Source organism: Bos taurus, chromosome 13, assembly GCF_002263795.3.
Source record: "Bos taurus isolate L1 Dominette 01449 registration number 42190680 breed Hereford chromosome 13, ARS-UCD2.0, whole genome shotgun sequence".
Taxonomy (NCBI): domain Eukaryota; kingdom Metazoa; phylum Chordata; class Mammalia; order Artiodactyla; family Bovidae; genus Bos; species Bos taurus.
The window spans coordinates 21,186,250-21,205,443 of NC_037340.1; the positions used below are offsets into that span (position 1 = coordinate 21,186,250).

At 36.9% G+C, this 19,194-nt stretch overlaps 1 protein-coding gene across 2 annotated transcripts in view; it reads left to right on the forward strand.

Annotated features, from left to right (window-relative positions):
- The window catches only part of MALRD1 (MAM and LDL receptor class A domain containing 1), a 554,066-nt gene extending 538,081 nt beyond the window's left edge, over positions 1–15,985 (forward strand). For both annotated transcript variants that reach the window (XM_015474018.3, XM_010811194.3), the window contains 2 exons: positions 12,338–12,413; positions 15,537–15,985. In XM_015474018.3, the coding sequence (XP_015329504.1) occupies positions 12,338–12,413; positions 15,537–15,617 (157 nt within the window). In that variant the 3' untranslated portion in view covers positions 15,618–15,985. The remainder of the gene's footprint in view (positions 1–12,337; positions 12,414–15,536) is intronic.
- The last annotated feature ends 3,209 nt before the right edge of the window (positions 15,986–19,194 follow it).

Sequence of the window (19,194 nt, forward strand, 5' to 3'; positions counted from 1 at the left end):
AAGGGAACTCACGAAGGCTGATAATTAACTTCAACACTGCAATCAGTTTCAATCAAACAGATTATGTGTCTAAGGGAATTCAATAAGAAAATTAGAGTGAGTTTTCATATAGAGCAATTTACATGAAAAAATATTTCATTCTGATTGAAAAAAGTTATATAGTACTTGGTCTTTTCCAACTGTGGGACTTTGGGTGTCACATTCATTCAAAGAGAAAGGAAGAGAACATATTTTCAGAAGATAAAAAAATATATATATATATTTTTTCAGCTAGCAAAAAGTTATTAGAAATCAGAAGTAGAAACCAGCCAGGCACATGTGTATTTACTCATATCTAAACACCAGTGTTAGCAGAACAGGGCTATCTAAACTGTATGATGAAGGACCAGCTGTGTTTTGTTTTGTTTTCAATCCATCACATACCAATGCTTTTGTAAGACGTACTGGGAAAGTGAAATTAAAAGATACACAAGACACTCGTCCAGATTTCTTATTCTTAGCCTCAGCACACAAATAGCAACAAACATTTCTAAACAGCTATCCTCAATTTTTGTATTTATGTCATCTTGGAACTGTAAACAGAATAAGACCATAACCAAATATAAATCACACTCTTGAGTAGTTCTGCAGTAGAGTACATGGCTCATATTTGGGGCTGAAGAAATGTTTCCTAGATAAATTATAAAGATTTTAGCTCCGCCTATAGGAAGTTAATATTCTAGTTGGAGAGATGTGAGTATAGATAAATAAATGCAACTAAGTTCATTTTTCTAGACAGATTCTTACACAGCATTTTCAATTTTAAATTGTCAAAGATTTAGAAAGAAGCCAATTTCTAGGTGATTGCTAGGGGAAATCACAAGACTGATAATTAACTTCAATACTGCAATCAGTTTTTAAGCAAAGAGATTATGTGTCTAAGGGAATTCAATAAGGAAATTAGCGTGAGTTTTCATATGGAGGAATTTACAGAGAAAAATATTTCATTTCAATTAACAAAAATATCATGTAGCCTGATGGTAAAATGCACAATGCACACTGAAGTACAAAGAAGAGATGTGGTTTACCTGGCTCCAAGGCTGGCAAAGACTCTGGTCGATGAGAAGGGTGTGTGCGTGCTGAGTGGCTACAGTCACATCCGACTCTGTGACACTGTGGACTGTAGCCCACCAGGGTCCTCTGTCCATAGGATCCTCCAGGCAAGAACACTGGAGTGGGTTGGCATGGTCTCCTCCAGGGCATCTTCCCAACCCAGGAATCGAATCCACGTCTCATGTCTCCCACATTGGCAAGCCAGTTCTTTACCACTAGTGCCACCTGAGAGGGTATTTAAGAGCAAAAATAGGAATTATGAAAAAACATGACCTACAAAACCTAGCCTAAGGAGTGTAGCCGCAACAGGAGGTAGGTAGATGTTGAGAAGAAATGCTAAAAAGAGAGGAATCAGGAAAGACTGCAATAAGGATCTTGTCTTTTAGGTAAATGATTTACAAGGAGCCGGGCAGGACCGAGGCAAGGAGCTCATTCAGGGGAAACACCTCGTTATCTTTTCCAAATTGGAAAACCATCACCTCACCCTCAAGATTCAGATACACAGCAGCATAATGAATGGAATTTTGGAAATACAACAAAGTGCCAGAAAAGAATTAAAGATTATATTTAATATCACCATCCAGAGATGCAGACTGTTACATTTTGATGTGTCTTCTTCCAAACCTTTATCCGTGTGCACACACGTACATACACTTTTCATCTTGAAAGTCTGTGTTTTCCTCTGCATCTGGTTCCCACTACATGGCTGTGGATGTGCTAACACTACACTCGGGAGGAGAGACCGCCTTTCTGTTGGCAACACGGGGTCTCCTTAGAGTTAAGCTACGGAAACCTGGGTCAGCTTTATTCATCCTAACTGCCTCCATATTCCTGGGCATGTTCCCATTTAAGCACTCTCCCACAGCTAGATCCAATTAAACAGTGACAGTTTTTGCGGTCAGTGATATTTATTTCCTGCCTGAGAAGAGTCAGAGAAAAAATATGGCAGCTGCTGTATCATGTGAATTGGTTTAGCAAATTTGATGTCCCAGTTGTTGTTTGGTATTGTGACCCTGGATGATTAATCCTTTCCCCTCCTTTTTGTGGCATTTCTGGTTACATTTGCAAAGCCAATGTTTTCTGAATTTTCTCACCCAAAACATTTGGTTCAGATTGTTTCATAAGGACTGGCAAATGAAAACTTGAGTTCATGGACATTCCCCGCACTGCCCCTGAACACCGCCCCCCCACCCCGCCCACAACTGCCCCCAATTATCGCTGCTTTTCCAAATTGGGTTGTTTCTTTTCTTTCTTTCCTTTCTTACAGATTGTTTTAATTCTTTTTTTTTTTAAAGTCTTCATCTTTCCAAAGGTAGACACCATTTTATAGCTCAATATTTTTGTTTACTACTCCTCATGATTTCTTCCCTTTTTTCTTTAGCAGTGGTCAGATAATACAGCATTTTAACACATTCAGTGAGAAAAGGATGATTTAATAGACTTGGTTTATTGTTTCTCATACTGCCTTATAACGTTGTACAATTTTATTCTAGCTGTAGATTCTTATAACAGATTTAATGTGCCACGATGTAATTACACACTGCAGATTGTAATCTTGGTGCTGGCTTTTTTATGATAAACACAACCATATGAAAATGCCCCCGAAATCAGATTCTCTAAGGTACTGTTGTGTTTCAAGGTTTCCATTAAATCCCTCTCTTCTGGCCACCACCTCTCCTAGATAGTTTTTACCGAAGCACACTTGGGCATAATCTCAGTGTGATATTTTTTAAGGATTTTAGTTGAAACAACTTAATGAAGCACATTGCTGGTCTTCCTAAAATAATATTGTGGGACCTTGTTACTTTGTTAGTCTTGATGATAGAGACAGGATACAGACCATAAATGTCTTCTCTCCTAAGCTGGACATGTGCTTCTAAGCAACTGGCTTTGGTTTGTTCTGTTTTGAAAGCGTGGCCTATGGTAACTGATTCTTTTGTCCTGCTTAAATTTGCATTGGAGAATCTTCAAGTCAAAGTTATATCCTGTATGAATTAAATACACAGACTGGACCATACCCATTTCATGGACCGTCCCCAGCGCATTCCCTCTGGGTCGACTCTATTTTCCAGTTCTCAGAATCCCTTTCTCCACTTCCTATCTACTTCTCATCTGTCTTATATTCTTCTGTTGTGCTTATCTTTGCAAGCTGCTGTAAATTTGTTTTCATTACAAAAAGGACAAAACAGTGTCTGAATTTTAAAATTTGTGATACCGTTCCTTAAAAACAGTTTATTCAAACAGGCTAAAATTTGGATTGGAAATGATCAGAGACCAGGTATAAAATAAAACTTATCTAGGGTTTTCAGAAAAGAAAGATGATATATGTAAATCGTGTGGCACTCATGGTTGCACAGAAAATGCAGTGCACAATCTCTCCCCATTACTACAACTTAAAAATGAACAAACCAAAAAAATCAAAACAAGCAAACCTCATTTTCATAGGTTTTAAAATCAGGAAGCAAAAAAAGAGCATTAATTTATATAATGGAATAGAGAATAAAAATTAATAGTACCCTAACTAAGAATCAAACATTTCTAAAAATATCTCTTCTTGACCAAAAGAAATATGTTTAATAGATATGAGTAAAAAAAGTAGGGGTCAAAAATATTTTATTTTTATTAGGATTTTATAATATATTTTCCCTTTACCTGAAAGATTAAGCACACTCAGGAACACTTCATAGAAACTCTTAGAACTGAAAATATTTAGAAAAACCAAATTGAAGAGTATAAAATGACAGAGGCTGAAATGAGTAAAGTAGAATTGAGATTTACTTCTGAGGGACACCTCAGGTTCACCATTAATCAGGGTAAGCAAAATTTAATATAATAGGCATTACTCCCAGAATAAATGAATTCCATTTTCACCAGTGAAATGATTGTATTTCATAATTTAGATGGATCTTTTTTTAAAAATATGTCACATGTACTTTTACTGTTAGAAAACATTTTCCCTAGTAGCAACAAATCATATACTTCATAGCCTGAAAACTCACATCAACTCCTGATATTTATACATAGATATTTCATACCGTTTTTCAGAGATACATATGAGATGTAGGAAACACAGACCTTTATTTTTCAAATGTTGGAAAGTGACTTATTTCTACCAAATTAATTTTTCACCAATTGTATGATTTTTTCATTTCCTGTGTGATGAAATGGATAGGGGGACCAGCCCTGTTCTATTATACTCTTCTCCACCTGGTGGGTCAGCTGGTAAAGAATCCACCTGCAATGGGGGAAACCTTGGTTCGATCCCTGAGTTGGGAAGATCCCCTGGAGAAGGGAACAGCTACCCACTCCAGTATTCTGGCCTGGAGAATTCCATGGACTGTATAGTCCACTGGGGTAACAAAGAGTCGGAAACAACTGAGGGACTTTCACTTTCACTTCATCTTCAGGAAATCCCGCAGGCTACCCCTCTGGTCTGGCACTTAACCAGCTGGAAAAAAAAAAAAAATAGAAAGAGACAGAGGTCAAAAGTAGGCTCCTGGCCCACTTAGTCTTGAGCTAAGTGGAACAGAAATCTAAACACAAATGTGACTCCAAGGTCACAATAGTAAAAATGAATGTCTTTCTCTGAGTATTGATGAAGTATATTGCTGGGAGTGGGCATGGAAGAACAGAGTAGAGAGTTAGCTAGTGGATCATCAAGACTTTAGACTATATACATTTGTTGTTATTCTTTCTGTAAATATTCACTTGATTCCTATAGCACTAGGTACTATTCTAGGTGCTATGATAGAAGAGGAAGCCAGATAAGGAAGAACATCATTTAACCCTCTGTAAAAAATGCATGAACAAGATGATTGCAAAGGTCCTTGCTAACTCTACACTCAGTCGTGTCCGACTCTTAATGACCCCATGGGCTGCAGCCCACCAGGCTCCTCCATCCATGGGATTTTCCAGGCAAGAGTACTAGAGTGGGGTGCCATTGCCTTCTCCCTAAATAAATAAATCTATCATAAAAAGTTAAAAGTACTACAGTGAGTATTATTGCCAATGTTGTCACTTCCTTCTCCACCACCCCCCCCTCTTTATTCCAATGTCCTTTCATTGGTCCCAAGCTTTGGGGTCAGGAGAAAGAAGGAGGGAGTTTAAATGAAAATATCAATGGCAAAAGGAGAAAATAAGAAAAGAAGGTAAAAGAATAGCACTGAACCATTAGTGGGCATCTACTTGTGGTGGGCATTTTATAAACATGTAATTTAATCTAAGAGACAGAAATCTAGTAAGCTGCCACCCTCTAAAAGAAATTAGATCTAGAGTCAGGAGCCACATACTGATTAGCTCTATAAGTACAGGACCTAAAGCAGTCTTTGATAGACAATATGTGTCCTAGAAATGTTGGATACATTTAAATAGATGAATATGAAAGATGATAAATAACATAATCAGCATTCTAGCATTCCACCATCTGGAGGAATCGGTCACCACATTATAGACATCATTTTCCTTTAGACACTTAGAACAGTTATTTCTTAGATCTTAGAATGTTCTTTAGCATTTAGAAACAAACATAGAAATCATTTCTTTAGTGGAAGCATGAGAGCAAATTCCTCCACACACACACATGCACAACAAATATCTTTTGGTAAATAAATGATCATGTTTATCTCTTCAAATCACCTTGATGGCTACATTAGGAGTGCCCAGTTTCAGAGAGTGTTGTTCTTCATACTTTTTAGTAGACAGATTTTTACAGTACAGTTTTATAATACAGTCCACCTGGATACAACAGAAACCATTGTGCATGGCTCTCTCGGTGTTGTTCCACCCTAATAATTTGTGCTAAAGTTTTGAGCTCACTTGAGCATATTCTAAGCTTACTTTTAAGTATGAAAACATTGTGACAGCTTTACCCCCGTGAGATGGTAGCAAGGAGAAGATATTTGGTGGATTTGACTTAAGAAGACTGACCAGTTTCCCCAACACACAAAATTGGAGAAAAAGATGTCTGTTGTTAACAAAAAGAAAGTAAACTACTGATTGATAACCAAAACCAATAATAAATTTAGTAAAGAAAACGAATAAGATGCTCACTAAGACAAATTATAAAAGCAGATTACAATTATTAATAAACTTACAATATGTGTAAATAGATGTTTATTTTGAAGTATAGACTTGTCAGTTAAAACAATTCAAGCACTGTCTTGTCATTCTTTTCTATCAGCTTCCTGATACCCATTTTTCAACTGCAGAATGCCGTCACCTTGTTTTTTTTTCAACCTAGATAAAAGCTTATTCACTTATCTAAAGATTTTCACATTAAATGGCAATCAGACTCTACCTTAAAACTGTCCAAATGTTGCCATAATAATTTTTCTCATACACTAGCATTACAATTTGGTTTTATATTAATGAAGGTTTTATAGCTCTGCTAAGCTAGAGATACGGAGAAGGCAGTGGCACCCCACTCCAGTACTCTTGCCTGGAAAATCCCATGGACAGAGGAGCCTGTTAGGCTGCAGTCCATGGGGACACGACTGAGCGACTTCACTTTCACTTTTCACATTGGAGGAGGAAATGCATTGGAGGAGGAAATGGCAACCCACTCCAGTGTTCTTACCTGGAGAATCCCGGAGAGAGCGAAGCTTGGTGGGTTGCTGTCTCTGGGGTCGCACAGAATCGGACATCACTGGAGCAACTTAGCAGCAGCAGCAGCAAGCTAGAGATTAATGTGTTTATCAATAAGAAGCCTTAACCAGAAAAATTATATAAGAAAAAGAGACAGAAGCCATCCAAATTGGAAAGGAAGAAAGAAAACTATACTATAAATGACATGAACACCTATAGATAGAAAACTCAAAAAAATCCATAAGAAAGCTACTAGAATTAATAAACTCAGCAAAGTTTTGATATACAAGATCAACACATAAAAATAAGGTATGTTCTTAAATACCATCAGTGAACAATCAGAAAAAGAAATTAAGGAAATAATCACATTGACAATAGCATATAAGAGAGTAAAATACCTGGGAATAAATTTAACCAGGAGGTGAAAGATTTCTACACTTAAAATTTCAAAGCATTACTGAAAGAAATTAAAGAAAACCTAAGTAAGTAGAAAGACATTTTGAGTTTATAGATAGAAAGATTTATTATTGTCAAGATGTCAGTACTACACAAAGCAATCTACAGATTCAACACAGTACCCATTAAAACTCCAGCAGCTTTTTTTTTTTTTTTTTTGCAGAAATATAAAACTTATCCTCAAATTAGTATGGAATTACAAGGGCACCAAAGAGCTAAAACAATGTTGATAAAGGATGGACTTGGAGAACTCACTTCCTGATTTCAAAGCTTACCACAAAGCCATAGGAAATGAAACTGTGTGGTATTAGCATGTGAATATAAGTGGAGACCAATGGATTAGAATTAAGAATTGAAATATAAACCCATACATCTATGACCAGTTGAGTTTTAACAAGTCCACTCAATAGAGAAAGAATAGTCTTTTCAATAGATGGTGCCAGGGCAACTGCATTTCTGCATACAAAGGAATGGATTTGAACTCCTACCTCATACCATGCATAAAAATTAACTCAAAATGGATCAAAGACTTCAATATAAGAGCTAAAACCATCAAATATTTAGGGGAAATCATAGGAGTAAATCTTCATGATCTGATATTTGGCAATGCCATCTTAGATATGATACCAAAAGTAAAGGAAACAAAAGAAAAAAATATAGATAAATTGGATTTCATCAAAGATGTTCGTTTCACTAAGAATGAAATAGTGCCCAACACTGTGAATGCAGTGAATGCCACTGAATTGTACACTCTTAAAAAATGGCTTAAATGGCAAATTTTGTTATATACATATATTTATCACATTTTAAAATTAATAAATACAATTAATATTCCTAGAAAACTTTGAATTATATTCTTAAATGGGTGACTTGTCAGATCAGAACAGTCACTCAGTTGTGTCCGACTCTTTGCAACCCCATGAATTGCAGCATGCCAGGCCTCCCTATCCATCACCAACTCCTGGAGTTCACTCAGACTCACGTCCATCGAGTCAGTGATGCCATCCAGCCATCTCATCCTCTGTTGTCCCCTTCTCCTGCCCATAATCCCTCCCAGCATGAGTCTTTTCCAATGAGTCAACTCTTCGCATCAGGTGGCCAAAGTACTGGAGTTTCAGCTTTAGCATCATTCCTTCCAAAGAAATCCCAGGGCTGCTCTCCTTCAGAATGGACTGGTTGGATCTCCTTGCAGTCCAAGGGACTCTTAAGAGTCTTCTCCAACACCACAGTTCAAAAGCATCAACTCTTTGGTGCTCAGCTTTTTTTATAGTCCAACACTCACATCCATACATGACTACTGGAAAAACCGTAGCCTTGACTAGATGGCTACTTTGTTGGCAGAGTAATGTCTCTGCTTTTGAATATGCTATCTAGGTTGGTCATAACTTTCCTTCCAAGGAGTAAGCGTCTTTTAATTTCATGGCTGCAGTCACCATCTGCAGTGATTTTGGAGCCCAGAAAAATAAAGTCAGCCACTGTTTCCACTGTTTCCCTATCTATTTCCCATGAAGTGGTGGGACCGGATGCCATGATCTTAGTTTTCTGAATGTTGAGCTTTAAGCCAACTTTTTCACTCTCCACTTTCACTTTCATCAAGACGCTTTTGATTTCCTCTTCACTTTCTGCCATAAGGGTGGTGTCATTTGCATATCTGAGGTTATTGATATTTCTCCCGGCAATCTTGATTCCAGTGTGTGTTTCTTCCAGTCCAGCGTTTCTCATGATGTCCTCTGCATATAAGTTAAATAAACAGGGTGACAATATACAGCCTTGACGAACTCCTTTTCCTATTTGGAACCAGTCTGTTGTTCCATGTCCAGTTCTAATTGTTGCTTTCTGACCTGCATACAAATTTCTCAAGAGGCAGATCAGGTGGTCTGGTATTCCCATCTCTTTCAGAATTTTCCACAGTTTATTGTGATCCACACAGTCAAAGGCTTTGGCATAGTCAATAAAGCAGAACTTGTAGGGTGTGTCAATTGTAATTTAATAAGGTGGTTAAAAGGTATAAAATAAGCATTTACCTGAAAGTCATGTTTAATGGATGCAACATACAGGAATTTATTTTTTGTTTTTCTTCATTGCCCATCTAAAATAATTTCAGGTATCTATTATAACTACTTTCATGTTTTTAATCAACACTGAAACAATTTTGTTAGTTAATAAGCCATGAAGTCAGTTCCTGTGGAGGTATCCATATGCTCACTATATCTAAATTAGAAACTTGTATCAGCCTTATCCTAGTTCTGCACTAACATATCTCTGTTTAGCCCCCTCAGAACACCACCTTATACAGTGCCTGCACACACTGGGTGTAGCCAGAGCTTAATAGTAATTTATGTGAATGCCTGTTAAGTCAGGGGAGGAGAATGCATGTGATTCACGATTTCCTTTTATCTACTCTAAACTTCTAAATCAATGCCCTTCTGATTCCCAGAGGTGATTCCATTCTTCGCAACCTTAGCTCTTAAAGAGCTATCTGCCTAATAATGACAGATACAGTAAGTTAAACACAGCATTTTTTAGCCTCATGCAGACTTAACGTTGTACCATACAGTGTTAGGACTTGCTGAAAACTTCATAATCAAACATTTTATGTCCCTTGTAGCAGGATTTGTCATTTTAAGTAAAATTGTTTATGTTTGAGTATCCAACTTATATAACTGATGAAGGTGGAAAATTATATCATGCAACTTGAAATAGTAATTCTATGGAGTTGACACTTGAAATGTACTTAATTGAGTTATCAATGGGTAGTGGGTATGTTTTTACTTCTTAAATAGGAAAGACATTAAAATTAAGCCCAACAGTTCTCAAATTTTCCATATTGGGAAACAGCTCTTGATCTGGGGAAAATTAAAAGTTTGAGATTGCTAATAAACATAATTTGAAGTAAACATAATTCGCTCACCTCCCACTACTCATACTGTGACCCTTTCTTCTTTTATTGTGGCCCCATATCCTTACACTTATGTATCCCTCTTCTTTCTTTATAGTCACCCACCCCAAAGGCTGGTCACTTCATTTTAACAGAAAATTATTTAAGACTTAAAATCCTTTCAGAAGAAAAGTAGCTTCTATAGCTGAAGCCATAGTAATAATAGGGTTGGAAAATCGATCAATTTACTTGACTTCTGCTTGCCAGTAGTGGTTTAGGTCATCCGGAGTCTTAGCAGTTGAAAGCCAAAAATAATCATCTCATATCAAAATCTTTCCTATTGCCTGTGCCTCCCTTCTATCCCACTGACAGCAAAGCCTGTCTCTTCAGTTCCTGGTTGCCTGCCCAGTCTTTGGACCATCTGTCCTGTCTGGTCTTATGGTTTGGGTTTCCTCCTGCTTTCTGATTTCATGCCTGATTTCAGCCAAGAATTTTTCTCAGTTGTTGGTGTTTGTGGCTGTCTCATCTTTACCTAGTTCCTAATTTCCATCTTGTTTTAAACCTCAGTCTCTCCTGTACCAGCTTCTGCTTTCACATTTGACACATTTCAAAACACTGCTTCACTTCCTACCCAGTCTCAGTTTTAAGAGCAGCCCCATCATGCCCTAACTATGCCACTTATTGAGATTAGTGCTCTGAAAACTCAACCTTGACTGGTCTTGGAGAGAGAAAAGGCAAAGAATCAAACACCACTTGTTCATTTTCATTAATAATTATAGCAATTGTACATTTTCAATTAGTGGTTAAGTAATTGTTCCGTCATCATTTTAAAGTATATCTGTTTTTTTTTCCCCCCCACAAAGTAACTCACAAAAATGGCTGCTACAACCCTCTTCACCTATAACCCAAAGGTGGTCTGGTTTAGCTACTGAACATTTAGGAACAGTAGAGGTCAGGAATCTTAGAAAACACTGAATCCACAGGGAGAATGTATTGCCAGCCAGTCACAGTTACCCAGATTATGCTGTTGGGTTCATTAATCCTGTTACTTTTTAGAAGAGGACCATGTGGTTTGGTAGATGAAATAAGAGGTCACACTTCTGACAATATCTTATCAAAGAGGGAATCAATAAGACTTACTCTTTACGCCCTTTTCTTTCAGAATATAAAGGTACATTATTGACAAATATTAATTGTCATTATACTCTGATTAAGCAAATATTTCCATGCCTTTTGGGCTTCCCTGGTGGCTCAGACAGTAAAGGATCTACCTGCAACGTGGGAGAACTGGGTTCACTCCATGGGTTGGGAAGATCCCCTGGAGGATGGCAGGGCAACTCACTCCAGTATTCTTGCCTGAGCATTCCCATGGACAGAGGAGCATAGCAGGCTACTGTCCATGGGGGTCCAAAGAGTCAGACACAATTGAGCAGCTAGACACAGCACATATAACTTTTTCTTCCTGGCTGCCTTCTTAAGACACTGGCAGTCATCCTGGAATTGGTCTTCCACTCTCTACCGTGTGTACATGTATGTGAATGTGTGCATATATGCAATTTTCCTTATGTCTTCAATAGCGTGTATTTAGTTATCTGGTTATAATTATTTTTTCCTGTGATGAGCATTTGTTTCTTCATCAGTTGTGACCAACTATGCCAGGGCTAGTTGTCTTCTGATAAATCTATTGACTCTTAAGTAACCAAAATATAAAAAGGAATGCTCATTTAGGAGCTCAGTTAATCTGAGTCAATTATGCAGATATAAACCAATATGTGAGATTACCAAGGACATGCCTCTTTATGACTCCTGAAAGGAAATACTAACATAAAATTCTCTTCAAAATGTTCCTATTTAAATTTTCTGTTTACAATGTTAAATACTTTGACTCATATGCTATGTACACATCATTATGACAGACAATGTCATGGAAAATAGTCCTCAGACTGTGGTGGGCTTGGCACTTTTGAATCTATGGGACGTCACGGTGGTCTTTCCTTATAACCAGTTCAGCTTTACATTGCATCATTCTTTCTAATGTTGTATCCTTTGTATTATTATAGTAATATTTAAGAAATTAAGAACAACGTTTTTCTGTGCTTGGATTTATTTGGATCTAACTTTTCAGACATCACACTATGTTTGCCTTCAAAGATGTGGTTGCCTTGGTGTCCTACAAAGTAGTCTTTACTTAGGGAAATACCATCATAAAAATAAGTATGCTGGCTAGACAGTGTGTCTTCCAAAGATTTGTATCAGATAACAACTTGAAAATGTCCTGTGGTGAATTTCAATGCTTACTTTCCTTTCTGTGGCCTTGTGTGCTTTCAGGAAAACGAAAAGAAGTATTAACCATGCATTTGTTAATCCAATTTATGGGAACTGGAGGAACCCAGAGAAAACAGAGGTAAGTGGCAATGATAAACTGTATTGTCTGAGAAGGGAAAACACGAGCACTTGCACTTGCACACACGCACGCACACACACACACACACACACAGAGTGTTGTCTAGACAGGTTCCCATATCATGGTGAAGAGGTATGTTTTAGCGGACTTATTTCTCCACCAGAGAGATGAGATGGGAAGGATTTTAATTCTCTCTAAATATGCAGTGAGGATTTTCCATTTCAGGACAGTTTCAATCTGCTTACAGAAGAAGTTCACTGTTAAATGGCTTTGTGGTCATAGTTCATACCGAGAAAGAGGCAACAACTCTGGAAAATATCAGTTTAACTGACAGAGTATTAGTCGTCTCCTCACAGTAACTCTTCATGGACTGTTCTTCATATTTTATTCCCAAACACAAAAGGGAGAATAGAATTCTGTGCTCTCTTTCAGTTCAGGTGTGGGCTGTGAGGGCTGTTACCTGATAATTTAGACAGAGAAAGGAGAAACTGAAGTGTGTTACATCTTTCTTGGCCTTTTTAACGGCTACTCCTTATGAGTGCAATATGAAATAGGCTGGAGAGAAAATGTCAAGTAAAATCCCTCTCATCCCTTTCTTAAGTATGTAATATGAGCATCCATTTGGGTATAAAACAGGATTAGCCATGACACATCACGTCTGTGTGAAAGCTTCCTTACATCTGATTTTAGAAATATCGTATCAAATTAATTCTGTTGTCAAAGTGAGCATATGTTAGAAAACCAGTTTTTATTTTTAATGAAAGTCAGTCACAAACAGTTATTACTATTACTAAAAATAAGTAGCAGAGGTGGTTTCCAGCGTATTTGAGTTACGTGATCAAAGACTAATAAAACACTTGACTTTTTAAATTTCTGTTACCTGATAACTTGTGCTTCCCTTGTGGTTCAGCTAGTAAAGAATCCAGCCTGCAATGCAGGAGACCTGGGTTCAATCCCTGGGTTGAGAAAATTTCCTGGAGAAGGGAAAGGCTACCCACGCTAGTATTCTGGCCTGGAGAATTCCATGGACTGTATAGTCCATGGTGTTGCAGAGTCGGACACAACTGAGCGACTTTCACTTTACCTGATAACTTAGAAGAGGAAGGGAGAAATTAAGGGCATTACATCTTCATTAATGACATAATACACTCTGTGTGTGTGGTTATGTTAGAAATGAAAATAAGTAAGATATACCTAAGAATACAGAATTAACTTGATTTCAAGTCAATTAAGTCACAGAGCAAAAATGAAAACATAGTTCTACTCAATGGATAATATTAATAAATAAGAAACAAAAGTAATGTATCTTCTTGACAAAGTAGGAAGGTGTAACATAAATGTATTTTTATTTTTACTAAAGAAAAGAAAATTTAATCTTTTTAGTCTTTAGTTTAACTTTTAGAATCTGAAAGTTACAAAAGGTGTAAGAAAATGAAATGTTTTAAATTTGACATTTTTTATCAATCATTCTTCTTTCATGTTGTTTCTTTCCATTAAGAATGGCTAGAGAAGAAATCCTGTCATAGCTCTCAACTTTTGTTGCTTTTCTGATTTCTGTTGTTTCAGAAACAAATAACTTTGTATTAATTAAACTAAGTGCACCTTTCCTGACATAACAAAGAAGTAGACTTCTCAGAAAATACCCTTGTAAACACTCTTAGAGAAAAATTCTCATATTCTGATATACAAATTTAGAAGATAGTATATTGAAAACCACGGACCCATCAGCCAACATCTACAGTGATCAACCCATAGTCCTTCTTGTTTCACTTCTGCCGCCACCCATTCCCTCCACCCACCAGAATGGTGGTGATATTTTTAAAAATAGGCTTTATTTTCTTTGAGAAATTTCAGGTTCAGGACAGAAGGTACATGGACTTTCCATATATCCTGTGTCCCCACACATGCATAGCCTTTCCCATTATCAACATCTCCAACAAGAGTGATATGTTTCTTACAACTGATGAACCTACACTGACATGTTGTTATCACCCAGAGTCCATAGTTTACATTACAATTCACTCTTTGTGCCAACCAGAGTGTTTTTAAGCAAATTCCAGTATCATTTAATTTTACCTGTAAAGACTTCAGTTATACTAGGATAAATATATTAAAAAAATATATAACCACAGTATCACTTGCAAACACTTAACAGTAATTCTGTGACACAATCAAAGATTCCATCAGTGTTCAACCTATCCCATTTGTCTCATAAATAAGTGTGTGTGGAGGGGTTGTACTTTGTTGTTGTTGGTATATTTTTAAAATCAGGATCCATATAATTTATGTGCATTCAAATTGTTAGACATGTCTTTGCTGCTGCTGCTGCTGCTGCTGCTAAGTCACTTCAGTTGTGTCTGACTCTGTGCAACCCCATAGACGGCAGCCTACCAGGCTCCTCTGTCCCTGGGATTCTCCAGGCAAGAACACTGGAGTGGGTTGCCATTTCCTCCTCCAATGCATGAAAGTGAAAAGTCAAAGTGAAGTCATTCAGTCGTGTCCAACTCTTAGCGACCCCATGGACTGCAGCCTACCAGGCTCCTCCGTCCATGGGATTTTCCAGGCAAGAATACTGGAGTGGGGTGCCATTGCCTTCTCCAGACATGTTTCTAGTCTCTTTTAATCTCTAGATTTTGTTTTCTATTTTCCCTTTGCAATTTATTTGTTGAGGAAATCATGTTGGTTGTCCTATACAACTTTCCATGTTTTAGATTTTCTAATATATACTGCAAAATATAATTCTCCCAGCTGAAAGCTGTTGGCTGTTGTTTTTTTGTAAATATTTTTATTTAGTTTTATTTAAACTAACTATAATTAAAGTAACAAACTTAAAAACAGTGCCATAGAAAGAAGCAGTCAAGATCCTGGCCACTGCATTCCCCCATCGCACCAGAGGTGAGGATGAGGCAATGGCTCCTTTGCTCAGAGGATGCTGGGCACACACCAAGAAGAGGCCTGTGTCAGTGGTTCGGGCAGTATGGACTGGAGGTGTTGAAGTAGGAGTCACAGATGCACTAGTTATTACTCCAGTGAAAATCCATTAAAAACTCACTGCATGATCTGGGAAAAAGTCTCTTATTTTAAAGTCTAAAATCATAACTCTTTCGATGTGTTTTTCTTTAGAGTTCTGTATACTCCTTCTCAAATCCATTATATGACACAATATCAGGAAGACTGGAGACTATATCTAATCGTCTCAAATAGTGCGATCAAGATCATCAAGATTGGGACTTCCCTGGTGGTCCAGTGGCTAATACTCTGCACTTCCTCTGCAGAGGGCACAGGTTTGATCCCTGGTCAGGCAACTAAGATCCCACATGCTGCATGGCATGGCAAAAGAAAAAAAAAGAAAGAAAACAAAAAGATCAAATATGATCTCGTATCCAGTCTGTGAACTCTGATAGAAACTCATCTTATCCAATAGTAAAACTGAAGGGATTTGGAATACCACTCTAATTATTACAGTTACAAATAAATTTTCTCATAGAATATTTTGAATGTTTTCATGGAATCTGAACTAGAACTTTATCTTCATTATATATCTGAATATTTTAATAAAATGTCCCACTTAAGTTTCTTGTTTTCTTTTAACTTTATTATAGTTATTTTTTAAAGGATGAATCAAATTGTTTCAGATTCTGAATATAAAGAAGTTTTAAGATGCTTATTTATAGTCCATTGGGCTTAGAAATAAAGTTGAACTGACTACAAACCAGCAGGAGTGGGTGGACAAATATAGTAATCCTAATCAACATAACCATGAATAAAAGGTATTTCTGTATTTGGAAAAAAAGAATATGATAAATTATCATCTTGAACTTTCCATCTATCTTTACATAGATATAAAAATAATGCTAAAATATATGTTAACAAGCTTTGTTTTTCTGAAAAGAATAGAGAACCCAGAAATAAACCTGCACACTTATGGTCAATTAATCTGCAACAAAGGAAGCAAAAATATACAATGAAGAAAAGACAGTCTCTTCTGTAAGTGGTTCTGGGAAAACTGAACAACTGCTTATAAAAGAATTGAATTAGAAAATCTTCTCACACCATATACAAGAATAAACTCAAAATGGATTAAATAATTAAATGTAAGACCTGAAACCATAAAACTGCTTGTAGAGAACATAGGCAAGCATATGTAAATTATAGCAATATTTTTTGGATCTGTCTCATAAAGCTGGAGAATCCCATGGATGGAGGAGCCTAGTGGGCTGTAGTCCATGGGGTTGCTAAGAGTCGGACACAACTGAGCGACTTCACTTTGACTTTTCACTTTCATGCATTGGAGAGGGAAATGGCAACCCACTCCAGTGTTCTTGCCTGGAGAATCCCAGGGATGGGGGAGCGTGGTGGGCTGCCGTCTATGGGGTCTCACAGAGTTGGACACGACTGAAGTGACTTAGTAGCATAAAGCAAAAGAAACAAAAGCAAAAATAAACAAATGGAATCTAATTAAACTTAAAAACTTTTGCACAACAAAGGAAACCACTGACAGAATGAAAAGACAATCTACTGAATGGTAAAAAAAAAATATTTGCAAATGGCATAACCAATAAGGGGTTAATATCAAAAAAGTATAAACAGCTCATACAACTCGATATCAAAAAAAGAAACAAATGGGCGAAAGACCTGAATAGACATTTTTCCTAGGAAGAATACAGATGGCCAACAGGAACAAAAAAAGATGCTCAACATCAGTAATCATCAGAGAAATGCAAATGGAAACCCCAATGAAACATCACGTCACACCCATCAAAATGGCTATCATCAAAAAGTCTACAAATAACAAATCTTGGCAAGGATGCATAGAAAAGGAACCCTAATACACTGTTGGTAGGAATGTAAATTGGTTCAGTCACTATGGAAAACAGTATGGGGGTTCCTCAAAAAACTGAAAATGGAACAATCCCACTCTGGGTGTATGTCCAAAGGAAATGAAAACACTGATTCGAAACTTAGTGTTTCATATGTACCCCAGCATTCACAGCAGCATTATTTATAATAGCTAAGATATGGAAGCAACCTAAGTGTCCATCAACAGATGAGTGGATAAAGAAGATATGAGGTGTGAATGTGTGTATATATATTACTTAGCAAAAAAAAAAAATGAGATTCTACATTTGCAACAATGTGGATGAAGGGTATTATGCTTAGTGAAATAAGTCAGACAGACAAATATTCTATGTTATCGCTTATATGTGGAATCTAAAAAATAAGACAAACCAATGAATATAACAACAATAACAAAAACAAACCCTCACAACAACAAATATAAAAAAAACCCTCACAGGTAAAAGAACAAACTAGTGGTTTCCAGCGAGGGAGAGGGCAGAAGGGAGGGGTAAGAAGCGGGTGGAGGATTAAGAGATACAAACTACTATCCTTGGCATAAATAAGCAAGAATGCACAGCACAAGGAAATATAGCCAATATTTTACAATAACTTAAATGTAGTATTATCTATAAAATATTGATTTTTTTTTTTAACAACATTTTGGGCTGTAAGTAAAAACTTCCCTACTGAAATGGCTTAAATAATGTGGCAATTTTTAGTCAACAAATCAGGAAATTGGGAACTAGGGCATCTCTTTGCTTTGTTATTCTTTAAAAGTTTTATTCTAAATGTATTTATTTTCGGCTGTGCTAGGTCTTCATTGCTGCATGCAGTCTTTCTCTAGTTGCAATAAGCAGGGGCTACTCTCTAGCTGTACCATAATAGCTTCTCATTGCAGTGGCTCCTCTTGTTGAGAAGCATGGGCTCTAGGCTCATGGGCTTCAGTAATTGCAGTATGTGGGTTCAGTAGTTCTTATGACAGCTCTATGGCTTCAGCAAGGATTCTCATTCACAAGTTTCATTACTCAGGCTATGTTTGGGACATTTCTGAGCCCCATGTAAATTTCACTACCAACATAGTGCCCTTTGTGAGAGTACACCATAGAGAAAAATATTACTTTTCATTAAACTTACAATAAAGTTAATCTCAAATTTTATCGAAATTAATTTTTTGAACTCCATAAACTGCATTCTAGTTTTGCTCTCTATGAATATCTTTTTCTACGTGCTGCTTTTCAACTAACACCAAAATTTCTGAACTTAGAAAAAAAAATCATACAGGAGAGGATCAGTTGCCATTCTTATTGTCGAATTGTTGTTGTTTACTGGTTCATGGCATTGTGGGACATATGCATTTTTGGAAGTTGCATTTATTTTAGCTTAAAAATATCATCCAGATATATTCAGTATTTTTATCTTACTTCCTAAAGAAGCAGTGGATTAAAATTCAGGTATAGCTTTAGTAAAGGTCTCAAAGCTACTACATGAAAAATATAGCTTAAGTGCAAAAGAGATAATAAAAATGACTGTCCAATTTAAATTGGCTTGTTTCTTTGGAGTATCGAGGAAACTCCTGACATATATGTAGCTTCTGACTGAGATTAATGACAGAGACTAGAAAATCTACACAGACTAGAAATTATGATATTTTTAAAAGTGTTTAAAACTTTCTTCAGGAGCAAGTTAAACACACTTTAAAAAGTATAAGTCAAATATTTGTGAGGCCTTAACAAATACATGGAGAAGGCAATGGCACCCCACTCTAGTACTCTTGCCTGGAAAATCCCATGGACGGAGGAGCCTGGTGGGCTACACTCCATGGGTTCAGGAAGAGTCGGACACGACTGAGCAACTTCACTTTCACTTTTCACTTCATGCATTGGAGAAGGAAATGGCAACCCACTCCAGTGTTCTTGCTTGGAGAATCCCAGGGACGGGGGAG